The sequence below is a fragment of the Barbus barbus genome (genome assembly GCF_936440315.1).
Source record: "Barbus barbus genome assembly, chromosome: 44".
Classification (NCBI taxonomy): domain Eukaryota; kingdom Metazoa; phylum Chordata; class Actinopteri; order Cypriniformes; family Cyprinidae; genus Barbus; species Barbus barbus.
The window spans coordinates 17,604,397-17,627,363 of NC_136722.1; the positions used below are offsets into that span (position 1 = coordinate 17,604,397).

At 36.0% G+C, this 22,967-nt stretch overlaps 1 protein-coding gene across 1 annotated transcript in view; it reads right to left on the reverse strand.

The window, feature by feature from the left end:
• Window positions 1-22,967, reverse strand: part of LOC306863661 (connector enhancer of kinase suppressor of ras 2-like) — a gene marked incomplete at both ends in the record, with an annotated part of 95,155 nt that overhangs the window by 56,494 nt on the left and 15,694 nt on the right. The window contains 3 exons of the mRNA XM_079407170.1: window positions 552-639; window positions 8,642-8,844; window positions 17,407-17,570. Of these exons, the coding sequence (XP_079263296.1) occupies window positions 552-639; window positions 8,642-8,844; window positions 17,407-17,570 (455 nt within the window). The remainder of the gene's footprint in view (window positions 1-551; window positions 640-8,641; window positions 8,845-17,406; window positions 17,571-22,967) is intronic.

The following is a 22,967-nucleotide window of genomic DNA, read 5'->3' on the forward strand; positions in this document are numbered from 1 at the left end:
TTAAAAAACAACATTTAATACATTTAAAGTAATGAAAAAATTAAAATTTTGTCATCATTTACTCACCCTCATGTCCTTCCAAACCTGTAAAAGTTTCTTATGTTGAATACAAAAGAAGATATTTTGAAGAACCAAACTGTTGTTGGTCCCCATTGACTTCCATAGTAGGGAAAGAAATACTATTGAAGTCAATGGGAAACATCAACTGTTTGATAAACAGCATTCTTCAAAATATCTTATTTTATGTTCAACAACTCAATTTTAAACTCAAAGAAACTCATACAGGTTTGGAACGACATGAGGGTGAGTAAATGATGACAACATTTTTATTTTTGGGTGAACTATTCCTTTAACTCAACATCAGAGCTAAATCTACTCTGAAAGTCCTTCTCCATGCCTAGAGTAGGGCCATATATGACCTACATAAAATATTTCTGAGAATTAGACTACATTTTTCAAATCATAAGTGTCCATTTCAGTGTGTTTGTTGCATCTCATACAAGACTGTCAAAGTGTTGATGTAGTTGGTTTTGCTTGGTGAATGCCATTACCTGCTGTACTATTGTAGTGAGTTCTAGGCACAGCTGGATCACGTTGTTCCTGGTCATGGAATAATCTGCTACGGCTGCAAATGGCGACCTGCAAAAGAAATAACACCTGGAATTAACTGTTAGATTATTCTTAGAGCCAGACCCACAAGATGGACAATTTGAGTGTGTTTGCAAATTGATGTGTATATGTTATCCCTATTGACCATCAATGTACTCCAGACCCAGTTTCTCTCTTCCTGTGAGTGACGAAGTGAATGTGGGTCGTGTGTATTGAGGCTGTGTGCTATATATACAGGGCTGTAGGAACATTGGTTCATCGTTTCCATCCTTTCTCTAAATATTCCTCTAAGACCGTTGGGAACACCAGCTGACGCACGCCCAGAAGCCCCTCACAATTTAAGAAACTCTAACAATCTTTCACCGCTGGGCTAAAAAACATTCATTCAAAGACCTCACAAGCACTCTTATCCCTCCCTAACACACTAAACTCGCTTTCCTAAACAGGATTTGGGATGCACCTCTCGGCAAATATCAAATCCTCCTTCAAAAATCCGCTCCTAAATGTCAGCGGCTTCACTTGACTCCCAAATATCACTTCACGGTAGATAAGTACGCCGACAGCATCTGACCTCGGTTCAAGGACACCTGTTAGCAAGCATGGACGCAGTGGTCAGAGACTTCATGAGAAATGTCTGGAAAAAACCTGAGGGGATGGAGAGAGAGAACAGGAGGGAGAGAAAAGACTAAATGTGAAAGAAAAGATAACAAGAAGTTCAAAACCAAGTCATCCAAGTAGATAGAGAGATGCTAAAATCTATGCAGCTCATTCAATTCTCTCCAGGACTGAGTAGACTTTATTACATCCAACCTTTGCTCTTTTGAAACTGCCATCTGGACACGACGGCTCCAGGCTGACAGAAAATCCATCAGTTGGGTAAAAAGACCACTGCCATCTCCGCAATGCCAGGCCTTCAAGTTTCACCCCATCCTGCTCCAGTTTTTCAATCAATGCGTGAGAGTCTGAGAGCTGGTGTGTGCTTGTAATTGCTTATGCGCTGCTGTCTATCTTCATTTCAAAGATCCTTTTACACTCGGAGAGAGAATCAGAATACTTTCAGCTCCCATCTGAACAAATCAATTAAAACGCATTAGCACTATTAATGCCAGGGCATTTACATTTATGCATCTGGCAGATGCTTTTATCTAAAGTGACTTACATTGCATTCAAGGTACACATTTATGCAGTTCACAAACTCCCTAGGAATCAAACCCACGACTTTGGTGTCACTAGTGCCATGCTTCAAGAAAGAGCTAAGAAACTTAATCTTAGAAACAATGATCACACCATTACAAGATAATCTATAGGCAGTGATACACCATTCAAGATATTTGAGGCTGATACCAGTAACTGATAGTTTAACAGTTATTGACCAATACAAATAATATAATACATTTAATATATTTCTATATTATATATAAAATATAATTATAATATATTTATATTTATAGAACCCCATCACTTTTTTACATATATATGTATATAATATTGTGATACCTAAATTTACTACCATTTCAATTAATCAATTTATTTCTAGTGTGTTTTATTTTAAATTTTAAAATAACAGAATTTTAAAGTTACTCAGTATGATTCAGTATTAAATGCTTATTCAGACCTGAATTTGAAGAGAATTGAATGTGAAAACTGCTGTGCTGTGTATAAGACAAAAACTATAGGCTTTAGTTAGACTAGATGCCAAATTTAAAGTGGCACAAATGAAAATGAGGCTTTGAGGAATAGAAGTACAGTGTGTTCAGTATGCCTGGATGTCCTCTCACAAATTTCAAAAGGGGAAAAAAAGACATCAATGTTTAGTTGCCTGAATTATCAAGTCAAAATGGCTTATACTCTGACTATGATCTATTATGCCTCTTAATGTAATTGACGGAAACTCCTTTGCATTCCAATAAGCCCCTCCCACCAGGAGCTCCACCCACAGTGTATGAGAATGAGGGAAAGCCCACCACAAACCCAACAGAAGCAGCCAGATACCATTAAAATGATGATCACCGACTTGGCAAGTGGCAGAGGAGAGCCGGTGTCAGGCTGGATGGATATCAACCAATAACACTTAAGGGGCCGAGACTCTCAAGTCAGTCATAATGTCTCTTGGCTTCAGATCCATTCACCTGCGTTAGTGTAACTCCATTCCTCCCTCTCTCTCAGAGTTCCTTCTGTTCTTCCACTATGTCTGCAGGGGAGACGACAGCTCTACTGGGGACTCTTTTGGCAGAGAAGAGAGGCCGGGGAGCGTAATTAGGCCAGCATTAATGAACGAGGGGAACGAGGCACCCCTCCCAACTGGTGGCCTTGTTTCTACAGCGTACGTTCCTGATTATGGGCCCTGAAACTCCAAAACCTCCCTAACCCAAACACTGACTGGCTACAAGTTCACCTTAGTCAGCAAGCTGATGTGGATAAGTCCTCTCAGCTTGATACCAATCCAGACTGTGCCAATGTGAACTGTGGGTGTGTGTGATATGGACCGCTCTCAGCTCCAGGATCAGAGAGTGGGGTGGCGGGTGCCCGGGCACAGCAAAAGAGAGATGGCGTTCTCAGCAGGGTGAAGCTGAGAGGATATCAAATGCTGTCTGATGGAAAGGATCCTACTGTGCAGTGCTGTACCAGTCCAGAGCTTTAAGCCAGGCTCAGTACCAGAGAGAGCTGGACTGAATCAAGCAGCTGGGCGCCAAATGGATCATTCAGCACAAACCACTCGCCTGATTTACCTTCATTTCAAGATGAAAAAGTAGAAGTACTGCAGGACTATAGTCTATGACTTAAGTATCTTATGAGGTGTTTAATACTGACAGTGATTTGCTGCAACCAAGTGACTAGAAACTATTAATTTGCAATGAGAGCTGGAGAAATGTCTAGCAAATGAGAAGTGACGCAACGAGAACAAATTTGTGTACTCTCAGCTTTGTTTAACACATTTAACTGTCAGATCTCAGAAATATATATATATATATATATATATATATATATATATATATATATATATATATATATATTTTTTTTTTTTTTTTTTTTCTGCTGGCCAAGTTCTTTTAATTGCTGTGTCATTATTTGCTACAACAAATAAAATATATTTTTTATTTTTAGTAATGCATTTGTGACCGTGGACCACAAAACCAGTCATAAGGTTATTTTTTTTTAAAATTGAGATTTATTCATCATCTGAAAGCTGAATAAATAAGCTTTCCATTGATGTATTGTTTGTTATGATAGGACAACATTTGGTCAAGATACAACTATGTGAAAATCTGTAATCTAAGAGTGCAAAAAAATCTATGGGAAATATTGAGAAAATTGCCTTTAAAGTTGTCCATGTGAATTTCTTAGCAATGCATATTGCCTATCAAAAATTAAGTTTAGACATACATTATATTGCCAAAAATATTGGGTCACCCCGTTCTAATGAACAGGTTTGACTACTTTAGTAATTTCCATGAGTACAAATCTTAATGTTTAAGCATATAATGATATTATAGGGAATTGTGTGCTTCTAATTTTATTGCAACAGTTTGAACAGGACCCTTTTCTATTCTAACATGACAGTGCCTCTGTGTAGAAGGCAAGGTTCAAAAATAAATGATTGATTCAGTCAGTGTGGAAGAACTTGACTGGTCTGCATAAAGCAAAGTCCTAATCTCCGCTGAACACCTCTGGTGTGACTTTAAATGCAGACCTTGAGCCGAAAACTCATCACCAAACACCAGTGACTTGTATATGGGTACAGTCATTATAGACACTTTCAAAACTGTTGCAACAAAGATGGAAATACAGTTTTTTAAATACGTGAATTATGCTTCCATCTTTGTTGCCACAGTTTTGGAAGTGCCTTCTTCTGTTCTAAACAGAAGGGGGTGTCCCAATACTTTTGCCCATATAGTGTACAAATCATTGGTGTTTGGTGATGAGTTTTCGGCTCAAGGTCTGCATTTAAAGTCCAGGGTCACATTTTTATTTTTGCTATAAATATTTATATTCTTTCATTAATTTAACTTTTTTAACTATACAACATTTTGCTAAATTTTCTCTACAAAAAATTTAACAAGCTGGAATTTATACAGCTACAATTTGACAAATTTATACACACATTTTTTTATTTAAAACAACAGAATATAATGCAAAACATTACTGATTGTTCTTACTGATGCTTTCAAATCTATAAAATAATTGTTTGCTAATTCGACAAAATAACCTTTACGTTAGCCAGCTAGACAACATTATCTTGATGAAAAATGACCAAATCTTTCAATAATGTATTCTACAATAAATGATAGAAAAATGAGTGGTTTTTGGTGAAGAACAAATAGTTCTTTAATCATCTAGAATCAAAAAAATAACTGTTGTTAATTTATCCATCTATATTGACACTCAAGCTTCTTTTAATAAGACAGACAGACAGACAGACAGACAGACAGACAGACAGAGAGAGAGAGAGAGAGAGAGAGAGAGATAGATAGATAGATAGATAGATAGATAGATAGATAGATAGATAGATAGATAGATAGATAGATAGATAGATAGATAGATAGATAGATAGATAGATAGATAGATAGATAGATAGATAGATAGATAGATAGATAGATAGATAGGGATCCGTGGTCTTGTGACAGCAGCCTAATAAAGCTGTGCCGTCTGTCATTAATGTTAATCAAACAACAAAAGACAGGAAATCCCTCACTGCTCTTGACTAAATAATGTCTTGTTGAATAACTTTAATGTTAATTTACAGTTTATTAAATTTATGTAGCCTATTTAGAAAATGTAGTTAATATAGGCATCATTAATGATTTATCTTACCCACCCACAAATAATCAGAATGCATTTTTTTATTACCCGACCCATGGATTATCTGCAGCGCCTGCAGTTATAACCGCCATCCGCGCATCACTAATAGATAGATCGATAGATCGATAGATAGATAGATAGATACAGTCAGGTCCATAAATATTGGGACATCGACACAATTCTAACATTTTTGGCTCTATACACCACCACAATGGATTTCAAATGAAACAAACAAGATGTGCTTTAACTGCAGACTGTCAGCTTTAATTTACATCCAAATCAGGTGAACGGTGTAGGAATTGCAACAGTTTGCATATGTGCCTCCCACTTGTTAAGGGACCAAAAGTAATGGGACAGAATAATAATCATAAATCAAACTTTCACTTTTTAATACTTGGTTGCAAATCCTTTGCAGTCAATTACAGCCTGAAGTCTGGAACGCATAGACGTCACCAGACGCTGGGTTTCATCCCTGGTGATGCTCTGCCAGGCCTCTACTGCAACCGTCTTCAGTTCCTGCTTGTTCTTGGGGCATTTTCCCTTCAGTTTTGTCTTCAGCAAGTGAAATGCATGCTCAATCGGATTCAGGTCAGGTGATTGACTTGGCCATTGCATAACAGTCCACTTCTTTCCCTTCAAAAAGTCTTTGGTTGCTTTTGCAGTATGCTTTGGGTCATTGTCCATCTGCACTGTGAAGCTCCGTCCAGTGAGTTCTGAAGCATTTGGCTGAATATGAGCAGATAATATTGCCCGAAACACTTCAGAATTCATCCTGCTGCTTTTGTCAGCAGTCACAGCATCAATAAATACAAGAGAACCAGTTCCACTGGCAGCCATACATGCCCATGCCATGACACTACCACCACCATGCTTCACTGATGAGGTGGTATGCTTAGGATCATGAGCAGTTCCTTTCCTTCTGCATACTCTTCTCTTCCCATCACTCTGGTACAAGTTGATCTTGGTCTCATCTGCCCATAGGATGTTGTTCCAGAACTGTGAAAGCTTTTTTAGATGCCTTCCTGTTTTTGAGGCTCACCAATGGTTTACATCTTGTGGTGAACCCTCTGTATTCACTCTGGTGAAGTCTTCTCTTGATTGTTGACTTTGACACACATACACCTACCTCTTGGAGAGTGTTCTTGATCTGGCCAACTGTTGTGAAGGGTGTTTTCTTCACCAGGGAAAGAATTCTTCGGTCATCCACCACAGTTGTTTTCCGTGGTCTTCCGGGTCTTTTTGTGTTGCTGAGCTCACCGGTGCATTCCTTCTTTTTAAGAATGTTCCAAACAGTTGTTTTGGCCACGCCTAATGTTTTTGCTATCTCTATGATAGGTTTGTTTTGTTTTTTCAGCCTAATGATGGCTTGCTTCACTGATAGTGACAGCTCTTTGGATCTCATCTTGACAGTTGACAGCAACAGATTCCAAATGCAAATAGCACACTTGAAATGAACTCTGGACCTTTTATCTGCTCATTGTAATTGGGATAATGAGGGAATAACACACACCTGGCCATGGAACAACTGAGAAGCCAATTGTCCCATTACTTTTGGTCCCTTAACAAGTGGGAGGCACATATGCAAACTGTTGTAATTCCTACACCGTTCACCTGATTTGGATGTAAATACTCTCAAATTAAAGCTGACAGTCTGCAGTTAAAGCACTTGTTCGTTTCATTTGAAATCCATTGTGGTGGTGTATAGAGCCAAAAATGTTAGAATTGTGTCGATGTCCCAATATTTATGGACCTGACTGTAGATAGGTCAAAAAGGTTGAGATCCACTGACAGAGAATCAATGGATGTTCAGTGAAAACAGAATTCCTACAGATTATTCCTCACAAAAAGCACCTACATTCTGCACAGACTCCATGTGGATCTGCTTGTAAGAAAAAATTACAATCACTGGACAGAAATGTTCAATTTCTCACTTTCCTTACATATCGCTCTCTCTGAAAAATTGCTCATCAATTCATTATAAAGAAATCACAATCTAAAGACAACTGTACATGAACAGAAGCCACGTGGTTAAAACCTTGAACCGAAAGAAACTGAGTTACAGAGAGAGAAAGAGTCTGTGTTATATAAGACCTCTTCACTCATACTTGTACCTGATTGCTGAGGGGAGGAACACAAATCAACATGATTGAATTTGAGCAGACAAAAGCTGACCTCGCGCACACTACACAAGAGACCCCAAGTCTGTAATTTCTGCCCACCCTGCCACACAAAGTGTCACTCCAATTCTCAGTGCCATCCTTTGACTGGAGGGAAGACCATGCATGACATGATTTTCACAAACAGGAATTGTTCCTGGATCAACACACTGCTGTTCCTGGAATAACACTCCAGTAATCACAGCTGCATCTCTGAACCTAAGCCCAAAATCAACGACCCGGGAAGGAACAACAAAGGATGCTGATGCAGGAATACGTCTTAAATCCATAAAAACCGAGACTAAAACTCTCATAATCTCATAATGTACAGTCTGGGGTCAGTAATACAACTTAAACCCATACTAATCCATAAAAACCAAGATTAAAACTCATAATTTCATAATGTACAATTTTGATCAGTAAGACTTTACGTTTTTGAAAATAGTCTCTTATGCTCATCAAGGCTGCATTTATTTGATAAAAAAAACAGTAATCAGCTAACAGTAAAGAATAGCATTTATTTGAAATAGAAATCTTATTACATTAAATGTTCTATGTCTTTACTGTCACTTTTGATCAATTTAATGCATCTAGCTGAATATATTATATTATGACCCCAAATTTTTTCAAGATCTAATTACTCAATATAAATGTCTGATTAAACGCTTAATAACATGGCTAATCTAGTTAGCTGCAGCTGTAGATCTATCACTATCAAGTCACCAGAAATCTCAATCAGTTGCTCACGTTACAACAGCATTCATCTGAGTATCAACAACGAAAGATGACAAGACTCTGGAGCTCAGAGTAAGCCCACTATTAACCTTTAAGGTCATACTTTAAATCTTTATTTGATATCAAATATCATTTATTTGATATTTGATAACCTTTTCTAGTTTTTCAGAGGAGTCCATTTCTAAGGAAGAGGGCGCTGAATTTGGCTAAACTCCAACAAGTAAGGCTTTAAAACCTTGACACATCAATGTGGTTGAATTTGAATTATGTGTTTATTTATATTAAGTATGTATTAAATCATGTATTGATTTGGTGTGTATGTGGCTCTTAGCAGGACTAACCTATCCAGCCAGGCCAGAAGGCTCTTAGCAGCAGCGATGAGGTCCACCACAGATGTGAGGAAATCGTTGGGCAGTTTGCGGGTCGTCCGGCCGTCGTAATGGCCGCTGCGTCTGCGGCCCGTGATGAAGTTCTGCAGGTTTTTGGCAGAGGCATTGAGCTTATGAGAGAGAGTTTTCAGGTTTTCAGTCTCCAGCCCGTAGTTCTGTCAAACAGAGATAAAGACAATGAAGTGTTTTAGTGACAAAACTGGTTGGCAAACAATTGCAGGAATGACTCAATCAGAAATGTTTTTAGTTTCCCCGCTGTTCTGTCTCCATTTTGGATTTACAATTCTCCTCTTTCTGTTTTCAATTTCAGTTTTATTGTGCTTTATTGGCATGACAGAAGTTGTACATTTATAATTGTGCAAACTGTGCAAGTAAAACTAGAAAAGCAAAGTTTGTTAAAACAAATTCTGAATGTCACTTGCCTGAAGAAAATATTGTTTTCAATTAATTTTATATTAATTTAAAAATACATTGTAATAAAGATTTTGCATTAATTTATTTATTTATTTTTAAATAAAATAAAATTGGTTAGGTTAAATTAAAGACGAAAAATGAATTGTAATGGATTACAGTCAGCATCAATTCAGTAATACAGACACAGGCACAAAACACATTTCTCACTGGCAGAGACTCTCTCTCTCTCTCTTTCTCTCTCTAACTCACACCTTCAAGATCACTCAGAGATCCCAAATGAATATTCAGCACCTGGCAGAGAGAGAGAAAGAGTGAGTGCTTCATATGCAGAGGTGCGCTGAGTAGGTGGAGACAGAACATAAAGTTCAGGCTATGAATAATGCACTGAGAGTCTCTGCTGCCAGCTGAGAGGAGCTTACACACGCCACGCTCCGCGCTGAGAACGCAATCAGCTCAGACAAATCTGCATATCTAAATCTGACAAACAACATGTCAGAACAAAGCCAAAAAGCACACTTTAGTTTTCACATACGCACATTTACTTCTATAGGCATCTTTGGTGTATCTTAAATCAAAATTGCTGATGTCTGTGTTTGTGTGTTAGAGCGAGGTCACAGCAGGTGCCTTTGGCAGAGAACCAAATTACCTTGTTCCTGCATAAAGAGCACTGATCAAGGGGCAGAGACTGATCGAACACGGCATTATGCACATACATTCAAGAGCACAAACACAAATTTGTTTTTCAATCCACTGACTTTTAACTCTAACCATAACCATCACAGAAATCCTTTTGCATTATTAGAAGGTGATGTAAAAGGTGACCGATAGGGGACATGTTCGGTTAAACTCGTGGGAACGTGATGTGGCCACAAGATATTAATTTGTGGGAACGTCATATTAACTTGTGGAAACATGATAATATGTTGTGGCCACAAGATCATTTTGTCGAGGTAATGACATCCTAATGTCGTGGCAGCGCAATGTGAAGTCGTGGCCTCAAGATCATATGTTGAGGAAACAACATCGTTTTCTCTTGGCCATGACTTCTTATGTTGAGGGAACAACATTTTTCTCATGGTCACGAGTTTATGCGTGAACAAACCTGCGTTATCATAGCAACCTGGGATTATCAGAGATGGATAAAAGATTTTTATCTATCCCACAGTCTTGTAAATCCGTTAACTGATTTATAATTTTATATATACACATTTTATTTCTGTTATAAATAAATTATAATATAAAATTAAAATTAAATATATTAAAAATATGTGTGAACGTGGACCACAAAACCAGTCATAAGGGTCAATTTTTTTCAACTGAGATTTATACATCATCTGAAATCTGGAATCTGCAAAAAAAAATAATAATAATTGACACAATAGTCCCTAGACACGGTTCTAATAACGTTTACCTGAGAAGATATTACTGCTTCATTTTGGAAGATGAACTTTTCCCTTCTTTATTGTTCATAACCCAAGAATGTGGCGACACATAGCCTACCTGGGGTTACGCCGCCTAAACGGTGCAGTGAAGTGCTCGTTCGGCTGAACACATACGCTGAGCCGCTTCAGACAGCGCACCAGTAGCGCTAACATGCGGTTTTGGCGAGTTACCTTGTAAACGTTAAATGAGTTATAAAGTCTTAAATGACCGTAAAGAGTTTGGAGAAAATAGGGTATGTGTTAGATCTGCGCCGTGCATCAGGATTTAAAGAGATAGCGCTGCTTTTAAAGTCAAACCTGCTGAAGTCTGTAATTGATGTAAATCAAAGAACAAAAGAAAAAGAGAAATCACTCGACTGCTCTAGTCGCTGATTAACTTTTGTAGCTTGAATAAAGATGAGTCTGTATAGTTTATGCATAAACTATTTATAGTTTATGTGAATATTGTTTTAAAATCACTTATTTCAGAGCCTAGGCCTATTAAATGTTAAAAAATAATGGCTTTCAATTATACTGTAATGTTGAATGGCTATAATTAATAGGTAAAATTGAGGGAAAATGCATTTAATAGAGACACCAGTCTCGTACTGTATCGTGTATCTTGTCAGTGTGTGCACTTGCTTGGACATTTTTAGTTGATAAACAGGAAAGTGGGTCCAGCTGAATTGAAATGGTGATTTGTTGGATTGGTATAAAAAAGGTTATTATACCGCGGCAGTCGTCGTGTGAAGCCCTCTTAGTGTGAAGACCGAAGAGTGTAAAGACCATCAACTCTACCGTGCGACTCCACCGGGCAGGGACACCGGCAAGAGATAGAAGTATCGCTTTTTAGTTTAGTTTGTTCATTTATATATTTATTATTGAAATGTTGTTATATGCATGCGTCAATTTTATTTAATTTCTTTATTTTCTTAAATATGTGAGTAGATAGTATTTATAGAGTTGTAACTTTTAGTTTTAGCTACTTTTTCTTATTTGTAAGTCGCTTTGGACAAAAGCGTCTGCTAAATGACAAAAGTAAAGTAAAGTAAAGTATATATTATAATACTGAAATTCATCATTATTTTTCTAATCCCATCTGAACAAGCACAACAGCATTCATTGTTATTATATGTTAAAATAATGAAAATAAATACATGTAATATTTTATAATTTAATGAATTTCCCTGATAAATAATAGTTAAATAATTTGATATATACACATTTAATTTCTGATATAATCAAAAAATATAACATTAAACTTAAAACATGAAATATAAAATTATAACATTAATATATATCAAGTAAATTAAACATTGTGTCTGTATGTGGATTTCTATTGATGAATAATAATATATATTATACAATTTTATATATATATACATATATATTACACATACAGTTTCATATTTTATTTTGTGTTGTTATATATATATATAAAATAACAGTCACCATTTATTACTATTATTTTTATATAAGAGTTACTCACAAAATATGTTAATGGCTTAATAAACACAAAATGTCTTATTTAAAACATACAAATGGAGAAAGGAAATGAGGGCTGTTTACGGACTGAAGATAGAAAATATCATTAATTCAGCATAAAACAACAGACGTCAATAGAATGTGCACACCATGTTAGAAAAAAATGTGTGTGTGTGTGTGTGTGTGTGTGTGTGTTTGTATGTATGTATGTGTGCGAGTGTGTGTGTGTGTTTTTGTGACAAATGAGGGCATAAAGTTGTATAATGAAATGGGTATGACATAGGTATTACAAGGAGAAGGTTACTTATGAGAACATTGCCCCATGTCCCTATTTTTCAAAATGCTTATAAATCATACAGAGTGAGTTTTTTGAGAAAGTAAAAATGCACAAAGTTTCCTGTAAGGGGTAAATTTAGGTGTAGGGTTGGTGTAGGGCAATAGCACATACGGTTTGTACAGTATAAAAACCATTACGCCCATGGAACCATTACGTCCCCATTTTTCACAAAAACAAACGTGTGTGTGTGTAAAGTGTGCATCAATTTCATTATCTCGTCTCGCATCAGTAGGAGATCGATGAGAGTAATGTGTTCCATCTTGTCCGAAGAACAAATCCCACACACACTCACTCACAAAGTACAAGTACAGGTAATAAACACACACCTGGAACACTAAAACAGGTTTGTACAACACACACAGACGCACAAAAGACACATTAATCAGCTTGTGAGTGGAGGGAGACAGGGGGAGCAGACGATGTGGGGGGCATCGAGGCTCAGAATCCTCCATGCTAATCGGTTTAGAAGCTCTCTGCATGAATGCAGCTGATAACACAAACCACAATGACAGAAAGATAAAGCAATATGGAGGGGAAGAGCGAGATAAACAAATAAGAGAGAATGACAGCCTTTAAGAGTTTAGAGAGGCGGGAAAGGAGAGAGTGGGCCGCTCTGTGTCTCTGAGGTCAATATGCTGTCAAACAAAGACTCAACAGTTCTCTGGCTTCCATCAATATTTGTGTGAGTTTGTGTCTGCAATGGTTTCAAAGACACCTAACGGTGGGGAAATAGTCCCTTAGTGAATTAATACCATGCTCACAAGACAATGCCGCAGGATGCTTCATTGTTTACAGTGATGAAGTCATTTTCTCTCAGCGAGTTTTTGTTGTGAATAAGAAAGTTTACAGCATTGTTCTTTCATGCATATTTTTGGGGAGAGTTCTCGAAAATTTAAATTCTGTTATCATTTATTCATCCTCTTATTGTTTCAAACCCACTTCATCATGTCTTGTTATTTTATTATTAATTTGATACTATTACAGTATTTTATTAATATTTAATTTATAAAATATTTGTAAATTTTCAGTCTCATTTTACTTTTTAGTAAATTAGTTTTTTAAATTTTTAGTTGAATTTTATTATTTTTATGCTTCAACTTCAAGCTTTTAATCTAATATTTATATCAGGGGTGCAAACTCGTCAGCAGTGAAAAAGGTGACAAACCCCCCCCAAAGAAAAGTTCATTCACATAGCACATTTCACACACAATGGCAAGTCAAACTGCTTTATACGGAGATGATGATACACACTGCAAAAAATGCTTTTCTTAAATTTTTTGTCGTTTCCAGTCCAATATCTAATAATTCTTAAATTAAATCTTTCTTTCTTTTTTTCAGAAAAAAATAAGTCAAAATAATCGTTTTCGGTTGGAAATAAGATTCTTTTTCTTACCCCATTTGCAGACTACTTAGCTTGTTTTAAGGAAAAACTCACTTAATTTTTACTTTTTTTTTCTTTCTGAAAACAAGACAATAATTTTTACTTGTCTAGAAAATGCTTCTTGGTTTAAGAATTTGTAGATATATTTGGACTAGAAACAAAAACTCTAATTAGGAAAGCATTTTTTGCAGTGCACCATTCAAGGATAAACACCTTTATATGATTAAAAGACGTTTGAGCGACAACTACGGTCTACAATCAACAAGGATTGTTGTTAAGATGTTACATGAACTTAGTCAGGGCAAATAAACCACTGTAAATCTTCATTTCAGCCCTCGCATTTTTGAAGCAGCTGACTGTCTTGAAACAGGCTGTTGCAGGCTGACACTAGCTATGGCTTAGCGCTGCCTGACTTGAGCTGAGTGATACTAATCTTACTGTACATTAAATGTTATGCTTTACTTGTAGGTCGAACAGTTCTCAAATCGACTTCATGTCAGAGTAATAGCTTACTGATATGTGAGACAAATGTTAAGGTCGAGACAGAGGAGCATTTTTGCAAAGGGTAGCGAACTAATGTAGCGATAACGTAACTTACAATCTTCATAGCTAATCGCAACAGCAGCCTCACGCAAAACAAAACAAAAAAAAACAGCAGCCTAACACGGTAATCACCATTTAAACTGGAACACCATAATTTACAGCAGATACAAATGCATTCCGTCCGAAATATGGATAGTTGCCTCCAGCGTCTAAAAGTTAGGCTTCAGGAGTGAGATTGGTTGGATGAGGGAAAGAACATTAAGGTAAGCCAATCAGAGGCAGAGTAGGGCGGGTCCATTCCTTTGCCAACAGGGGAAAAAAACGCTACAGGTGACATGACACAGATGACTTGCAGATACGACGACGACTATGACGTGAATGACCTATTTCAAGGTGAAAAAGGCAAATTTCGCCGAAAGGTAACAAGTTTGCACCCCTGTATATTTTATTTTTATTTAGCTTTATATGTAGCATTATTTTAGTAATGAAAATTATTTGAATAGTTTAAAAGTTAACAGTTAACACTTGACATGCCACATTTAAATGTCCACAAGTATAACAAAAGCGCTGCATCTACTATTTTTTGATCGGTATTCGATAACACATAACTTCAACATGAACAAAATCAACATACAGATTTCAAATAGTGTTTTATTTTCACCTTGCACTCATTAAAAGTTAAATTCTGAAGTTCTAATAAATTTAAATTCAAAATTAAAAGCTGCAAATGAGATATGAGAGCGAAAAATTTCAGGGACAGTAACCTTATCATTTGCTCACCCTCATGTCATTGCAAACATGTTAGACTTTTTCTTCTGTGGAATATTAAAAAAGATAGACGTATTTAAGACATGAATGTTTTGTTTGTTTGTTTACACAAAACAGCTTTGTTACCAACATCATCGTTTGTGTTTTGCAGAAAATAAGTCATAAGTCATACAGGATTGGAACGACATGAAAAAGAGTAAATGATAACAGAATTCTCATTTTTGAGTGAACTATCCCTTTAAGTTCAATGTACTGAAAAGAGCAGCAGGAACATTCTGCAAAATATCTCATTTTGTGCTCCAAAAAATACAATCACTGAATCTTAATTTGTCGCGGAATCATTTCTTAGAATTACAAAGCGGCTTTCAAAATGTACAGTTCAGGCAGCGTTTATATGAAATCTGAGATGTAAAATATGGCTAATTTGATACGCACAAGTCTACAGGCTGACATTCACACGGACTGTGTAACGTGAATGTCATCAGCTCTGATTTGGAATCAGCGTTCAGAGCAGATAGAGAGCACAGCAGAGCCATCTATTTATGATTAACGCTCTCCTGAATGTCAACAGCACAGGCCAGTGGTTCACAGTCCCTCACAAAACCTCACACTCATTATAGTTCACCTTATGTTATCTCTACACTGAAATTCAGGAAAAGACAACAAGAAACATATCTCTTAGAAAGACAAATTGAAGTGAAGATAGAAAAAAAAGAGCAAAAGGACAGGTTGAGGAGAGACTCAGGCGGGGCGGCACGTGAGACAGCTCACACGGATGCGATAAACATCATCCTGTCGTCTGTTCCCTCCCGTCATGATGCTGACATTCTGAAAGCATGGGCTGGTAAGTCATTGTTTTAATACCTCAACTGAGAGATTTGAGAGAGAGGAAGAGGAAGAGAGAGAGAGAGAATTAGATGGAAAGCTAGTTATTAAATGCTAGATAATGTAAAAGGCTCAAGTGGTGCAGAGCAAATTTCAGCTTAAATCCTTTTCCCATCTCCCACACTGTCTGTACTCTTGGTACCTTTTTGAAAATCATTTTCAAGCTGTGGAACATCACACAGCAATATAAATTTGTCAAGATACACACACACATACACACACAGGCATACAGAGCAGATACAGATTAAGGCCACAAGAACAAACCCACCTAGCAAAAAGTCACATTTAAATACTGATTGAGTGGCATTTTGAGAATAAATCTGTGGAAATATTTCCCAGGAGAGCAATAGTATTATCTTATAAAATTGAGGCTGACATTTAAGAGAACATGAAATGACATTTGCAACTTATTTCACCTCTGTAAAGTGATGTTTTTCAAACTGAAACAGAATATTAATTTGACTGGATTTTGAAAAAAAGGCTCCATTATTTATTTATGGTTAATTTATTAATGTTTTTAATACATATTTATTCATATTATTGTTAATTTTAAGTTATTGGTTTTACATTGTTTGCCTTTTTATTTAAATTTTTAAATACATTTTATTTATTTATTTTTTGTTTTTTTGTTTAAATGTATTCATATTATTTAAAATGTTTAATATTATTATTTTTAAATTTAAGTTTTTTTTTCTTCTGATATATTATGTGAAATAAGAAATTATTATATTTTATATTTGTTCATATATTTAAATGTTTTATATTATTATTTTTATTTTTTAGTTATTAGATTTTTAAATTTTCTGCCTTTTTCATCTGATATATTGATTATATAAATTGATAATATATTTAAATAGAGCCATTGATTAGTTTTTTTATTGTGTTTTTTAACATTCATTCATATTATTTTAAATGTTTAATATTAATTTAACTGTAAGTTATTCCGTTTTTTAACTGTAAGTTACTTTTTCCTTTTCTTCTAATATATTATGTTAAATAAGAAATAGGTATTTTTTGTTTTATTAGTTTTAATATTTTTTCATAATATTTAAATGTTTAATATTTTTATTAATTGTTACTTTTTTCTTTTTCTTCTGATATGTTAAGCAAAAAGTACATTGAGTCATTGGCTAATTTGTTTTTATTCGTTTTTCATATTTACTCACATCATGTAAATGTTTTATTTTATTTATGTTTTTCAGTTATTGGATTTTTTGTATTATTTATTTATTTTTTTACTTTTTTACCTATTTCTCCTGGTATATTTTGTGAAATAGGACCTGCCCAAGTAATCAAATAAGTAAACAGAGTCATTTTCAATTTCAACAACTGTAGTCTTTTCAGAATGTGATATTGTTTTTCTCAAAGCGATCTCGATATCTTTGTCAACATCGTGCAGTAGGGGACTCAGTGTCCGCCAGCTGACGGGGTGTTGAACAGCAGATGAAGGATCAAGCACATAAAGGAGCGTGAAAACTCTCACCAGAGCGCACAGCAGGTCCACAGCTTCCAGGATCAGCTCCTGGTGTCCGATGCGGGATACTCCCAGATCCTCCAGCTCCTGATGGGTGATCCTCAGCAGCTGGTCACCTCCTACCTTCTCCCGTTCAAAGTTCTTTATATACTGCTGCAAACAGTCATCCAGACCTGTAGGTCATCAAGAAAATATCAGCAATCTAGACTCACTTCTAATTTGCATTGGCAAAATTATAACATCCCAAAATGTGTGGGATTTATGGTTAAAGTGACCAAATATGGGGGATAGTGGGGGAAGATGTCCTCCATAAGACCAGTGAACATTACTACTATATTGTAACATTTAGAGATGAGTTTAGGATGTACGAGATGATGATATATCATAAAAGTAATAATAAAGTATCTAATATTACCCACACCCCCTTGCATGAAGATACTGGTAAATTAAGCATTGACCTGGTTTCTGTTAGAGAGCCCATGAGTCATGCAGATGGTGCTGAACATTTAATAATTGCTCATCAAAGCGATAACAGTGGACAAGTGCAAGGTTTCTGAAATAAATATTTACGTATTTTCTGTTAATTAATTTCAAAAACCTTTCACTTGACCACTAGTAATGGTTTAGGCAATAACAGAGTAATTTAGACTTTGCATTGTCTAACACAGAAATAAATATGGCCATATACAGTTCATATTTGTATGTTAACAAACATAAGCATGCCCATTACTACAATACATGTATTTCATACTCCGCAAACTAAGATTTATATCCACTTTGGTGTAATTGATTTCAAAACAGGAATAGGTCACCCAAAAATGAAAATTTGCTGAAAATGTACCCACCCTCAGGCCATCCAAGATTTAGATCATTTTGTTTCTTCATCAAACCATAATTGGAGAATTTTAGCATTACATCACTTGCTTACCAATGGTTTTTACTTTTAAACAGAGCTTTCTGTGCATATTTTTCATTCAGAAGAGAAGACTTTTTTCAAGCAATATTATGGAAAAAGGACTTTTAGCCGGAAGCAATGGTTTGAAGCTAAACACATCTTAATGATGGATTTGTTTCTTACAAACATGCAGCTTTTAGTTACACAATACGTTAACTGATGGCCTGGAGTTATTGTGGATTATCTATCCATTGGTGAGTGATGCTTAATTTCTCCAAATTTGTTCTGAAGAAGAAAGAAACTCATCTGCATCTTGGATGGCCTGGTACATTTTCATCAAATTTTCATTTGTGGGTGACCTTTCCTTTAAAACAGTAGTGATTGATGATTAATTACAACCTCGTCAGGTTTGTCCATGCCAAATGTCTGTGTAGCACAACAACATAATAAATGCATCTGCTTCAGACTCTGTTTACTCCAAAATCAGTGACAACTATGAAACGCAATGGATGCCACACTTACACATGATGACTGACAACCTGTATTCCGCCCTAACTGTCGCATATCCATCAAACTGACAGTAAATGACAGCTAAGCCACATCACAACCTTCCTATGTTTGAGCAAGAAGTACATTTGATTGAAAGGAAACATAACTGTCCAAAAAAGCTGCATGTAAATAGAATTTGTGATGGACAGAAACAGTTTGTTTAAATTAAATCATAACTTTCAGCCATTTTGAGATCTATATCGGTCTAGAAAGCTCTGTGTCCAGAATAAAAACCATCCTATATCAAATCAGAAATGATTGCTGCACCGTCTACAGTAATGCCTCTGAAAACCGTAGGATGCGCACGTAAATCAAAATAATATAGCTACCGTCAGCTGTACAGGATAGATGCGACTACGAAGGCAATAAATACAGAGAAATAGACTAATAAAGAATGAATGATCTAGAAAGTTTCGAAAACACCACCATTCACAACTGTCACCATCAAACAGGTGACAACACACACTCTCCAAAATGCTACACACTTGTTGGACTGCATTTGTCAGTCTTGAGCATTCTGTTGCCCAACGGCACGTCTCACAGCAGCCGCGCTCTCCGAACAGCTGCTGTTCTACACAACGTACATAACTGCAGGATTTACAGGATTTTGCTTACAGCATGTGCATGTGTTTATGATAGTGCATGGAAGAAGGAAGGTCGCAGGAACTCTTTAATCTCACCTAGCTGCCCTTTAATAATTAAATCTAACACAACTATCATCATTCAGCTCATTAACAGGATGGGCCAAGACTCATTGGCCAAGACAGCAAGAATAACAGTAGCTGTCATTACTGTTCATGAACAATATCTAACTCATTAATGAGGGACTGCTTCACTTGTTAGATAATTAGCTGGCGATCTGAGGTCTGAATTGAACCTGGAAGGAACTACTGAGGATGAAATCTCAAACTTCTGCTGACGCTGTGACTCTGATTCACATACCAGACAGGTGCAGTGAACAATTAACTGTTTGCTAATGTTGTTTATAATGATGTGTGGGCAACAGGATAAAGTGATTTAGAAAGAAAATAATGAAATAAAAGCAGAGAGAATGTGAAATCCCATTGCTAATCTTAGGAATATACCTGTGACAAGAAAGACCCCTTAAATATTCTGTCTCAGGCCCCAACATGAATTCAAGCGATGACCCTTTATACCAACACAGACATTTTGGCTGATACTCATAGCCATTATTAAGTTTTAAACTTTGGTTAATAACCAAAATGACTGCTATTATATAACAAATCTAAACAGTACATTCCTTTGTTTTGTTTTGTTTTTTACAGAAAATTAATTAATAATTTTACGGGTACACAGATCCACAAAAAGGAAAATAATTAGAGACATTATAGGCTAATAGCACTAATTATTTATAATATTGTGACCAAATCTATAGTATATTGCCACTTTTAAACCTCATGTTCAGTTGAGATTGACTACTGTTAAATTCTTTTTTTAAAGAAGTCTCTTATGCTCACTAAGGCTACATTTCTTTGATCAAAAATACAGTAAAAAAACAAAAACAAAAACAGTAATGTAATGAACTATTATTACAATTTAAAATAACTGTTTTCTATTTTAACATCATTTAAAATATACTTTATTTATGGGATGGCAAAGCTGAATTTTCAGCATCATTACCCCAGTCTTCAGTGTCAAATGATCCTTCCCATATCATTCTATTATGCTGATTTACTGCTGATTTCTTACAATTTTCAATGTTGAATATCATTGTGGAAACCGTGACTAATTCTTTTTCAGGAATTTCTGATGAATAGAAAGCCCAAAAGAACAGAACCTATTTGAAACGGACAGTCTTTATTATAATTTTTGTATTATAATTTCTTTCCTTCAAAAAAAACAAAAAAACTTGCAATTGTGTACGGTAGTGTTTATTATTATGTTTGGGGTTCCAAATACCTTATTTTTCCTTTAGATTCTTTCTCAAGCCTGTTTAGAATCATATTACCAAAGAATTAACCTTCTGTTGTACTATAAAGACAGAAATATGATTGTAATCCAATACAGTAAAGAAACATTATTCTCAAAAACATTTTGAAAAAAGAATCAGCTTCCACCCATATATTGTTGCATTCAAATGTACATGGAAGAACAGAGAAAAAGATAAGAAATACACACATAAATGAGGAGATGCACAGAGCAGCAGTGAAGACACACTGTTATCAGACAGCAAAGGTGCCCCCTGCTTACACTCAAGCAGCTTGCGATTAATTCATCACTGTAGTGGCACTGTAACGAATCTGCGGTATTATTTACAGATCATATATTTTGTGCTGAACAGACCCCCTGTCTCGCTGTCTCTGCAAATCCTCAGTCATACAGGAGTATTAGAATAGCCTCGCTCTGTTACAGTGCATTATTCATTGCACACAGCCTGCTCCTCTGACAGGTAGCACAGTAAAAATGCAGGGAGAGAGAGAAAACGCCAGAAAATGGGCCAAAAGGATATAAAGAAAAAAGCTTAGCCTGAGCACTTAAAATATGACACATATTAAAAACTCCCTAGCTTCCCGTCAGTGAATGATAGATAAAACGATCTGGTAAAAAGCTCTAGAGTTACTGATATTCGGAACACTCCCAACTCTCCCAGACGTAGTCTAAGTAATGTCATTTAGTCGTGCTCTTCCTTCTATATTCTATTCATCTTCATTCTTCACCTCATTTCTGGCAGCCTTGCTGTGCATTATGCAGACTTGGTGACCACCGAAAGCATTGTCGTGACAACCATTCAAGGCCACAAAGTGCTCAAGGGCTTATGGGAAACTCATAGTGTTTCCCTGATTTGTTTTAAGGCTACTGTGGTGATTTGTGCAATTTAATTGTACGCAGATAGCTGTGATAGGGTTACTACTTCAAAACTGTTGATTTCAAAGCTACAAGATATATATATAATTTAAAGTAGTTAAGCTAATCTCAAGCTACACGTTAAAAAATCGTAGTTACAGTACGCTGATGCCATTTAAAGGGGAGCGATATGTTTTTTAATATTTACTTTTAATCTTTTCAAATGAATGCTGTTCTTTTGAACTTTATGTTCATCAAGGGATCCTGAAAAAATCCACCAAAATATTAAGCAGTTGCTAATATTTATTAACAACTGTTTTCAGTGTTAGTAATAAGAAATGTTTCTTGAGCAGAAAAATCAGCTTGAATGATTTCTGAAAGATCATGTGACACTGAAGAATGGAAAAAATGCTGCTGAAATTCAGCTTTGCCATCACAGGAATAAATTAAATTTTAAATTATATTACATTTTAAATACAATCATTTTAAATAGTAATAATCTTTCACTTTTACTGTATTTTCACAAGGAATTTTAACTGACAAAGGAATGGAAAGGATGTGACGTGTGGCCAAGTATGGTGACCCATACTCAGAATTTTTGCTCTGCATTTAACCCATCCAAGTGCATACACAGAGAGTAGTGAACAAACACAGCAGTGAGTAGTGAACAAACACATCACACACACACACACAGAGCAGTGGGCAGCCAATGCTGCTGCACCCAGGGAGCAGTTGGGGGTTCAGTGCCTTGCTCAAGGGTCTCACCTCAGTCGTGGTATTGAAGGTAGGGAGAGCGCTGTTTATTCACTCCCCCTACCTACAATCCCTGCCAGACCTGAGACTTTGGGTTACAAGTCCGACTCTCCATCCATTAGGCCACGACTGCCCAATTAATTAACTGAAATTAATCAGACCTTTGAAAGCTATAAGAGACTTTGATTACATACTGACAAAAAAGCAGTGATGTAGTACCTTGATATGTTACAAAAGTACTTGTTGGGAAAGTTAGCATGTTTCTGGAAATATTCACTAAGCTACTGCCAGTCTACTGAATAGTGTAGTTAAGTTAACATTGCTTCTTTTAGGTTACGCTCACACTGCAAGTGTTCTGATTTGGGCCATTTCCATATGTTTTGCAATGCAACCTCAGTCTAAACAGTTTTATGGGAATTCATGCAACTTTTGAGTCACTCCAAAGATTTCACATACCCGTAGTTTTTTCATCAATCGGTTAATATGGAGTGGAGGTGAAGTGAAGTGAGGTGTTAGAACGTTAGCAGTACAGTGACAGCTCAATACAAGCAAAACTTGGGGGAGAAAA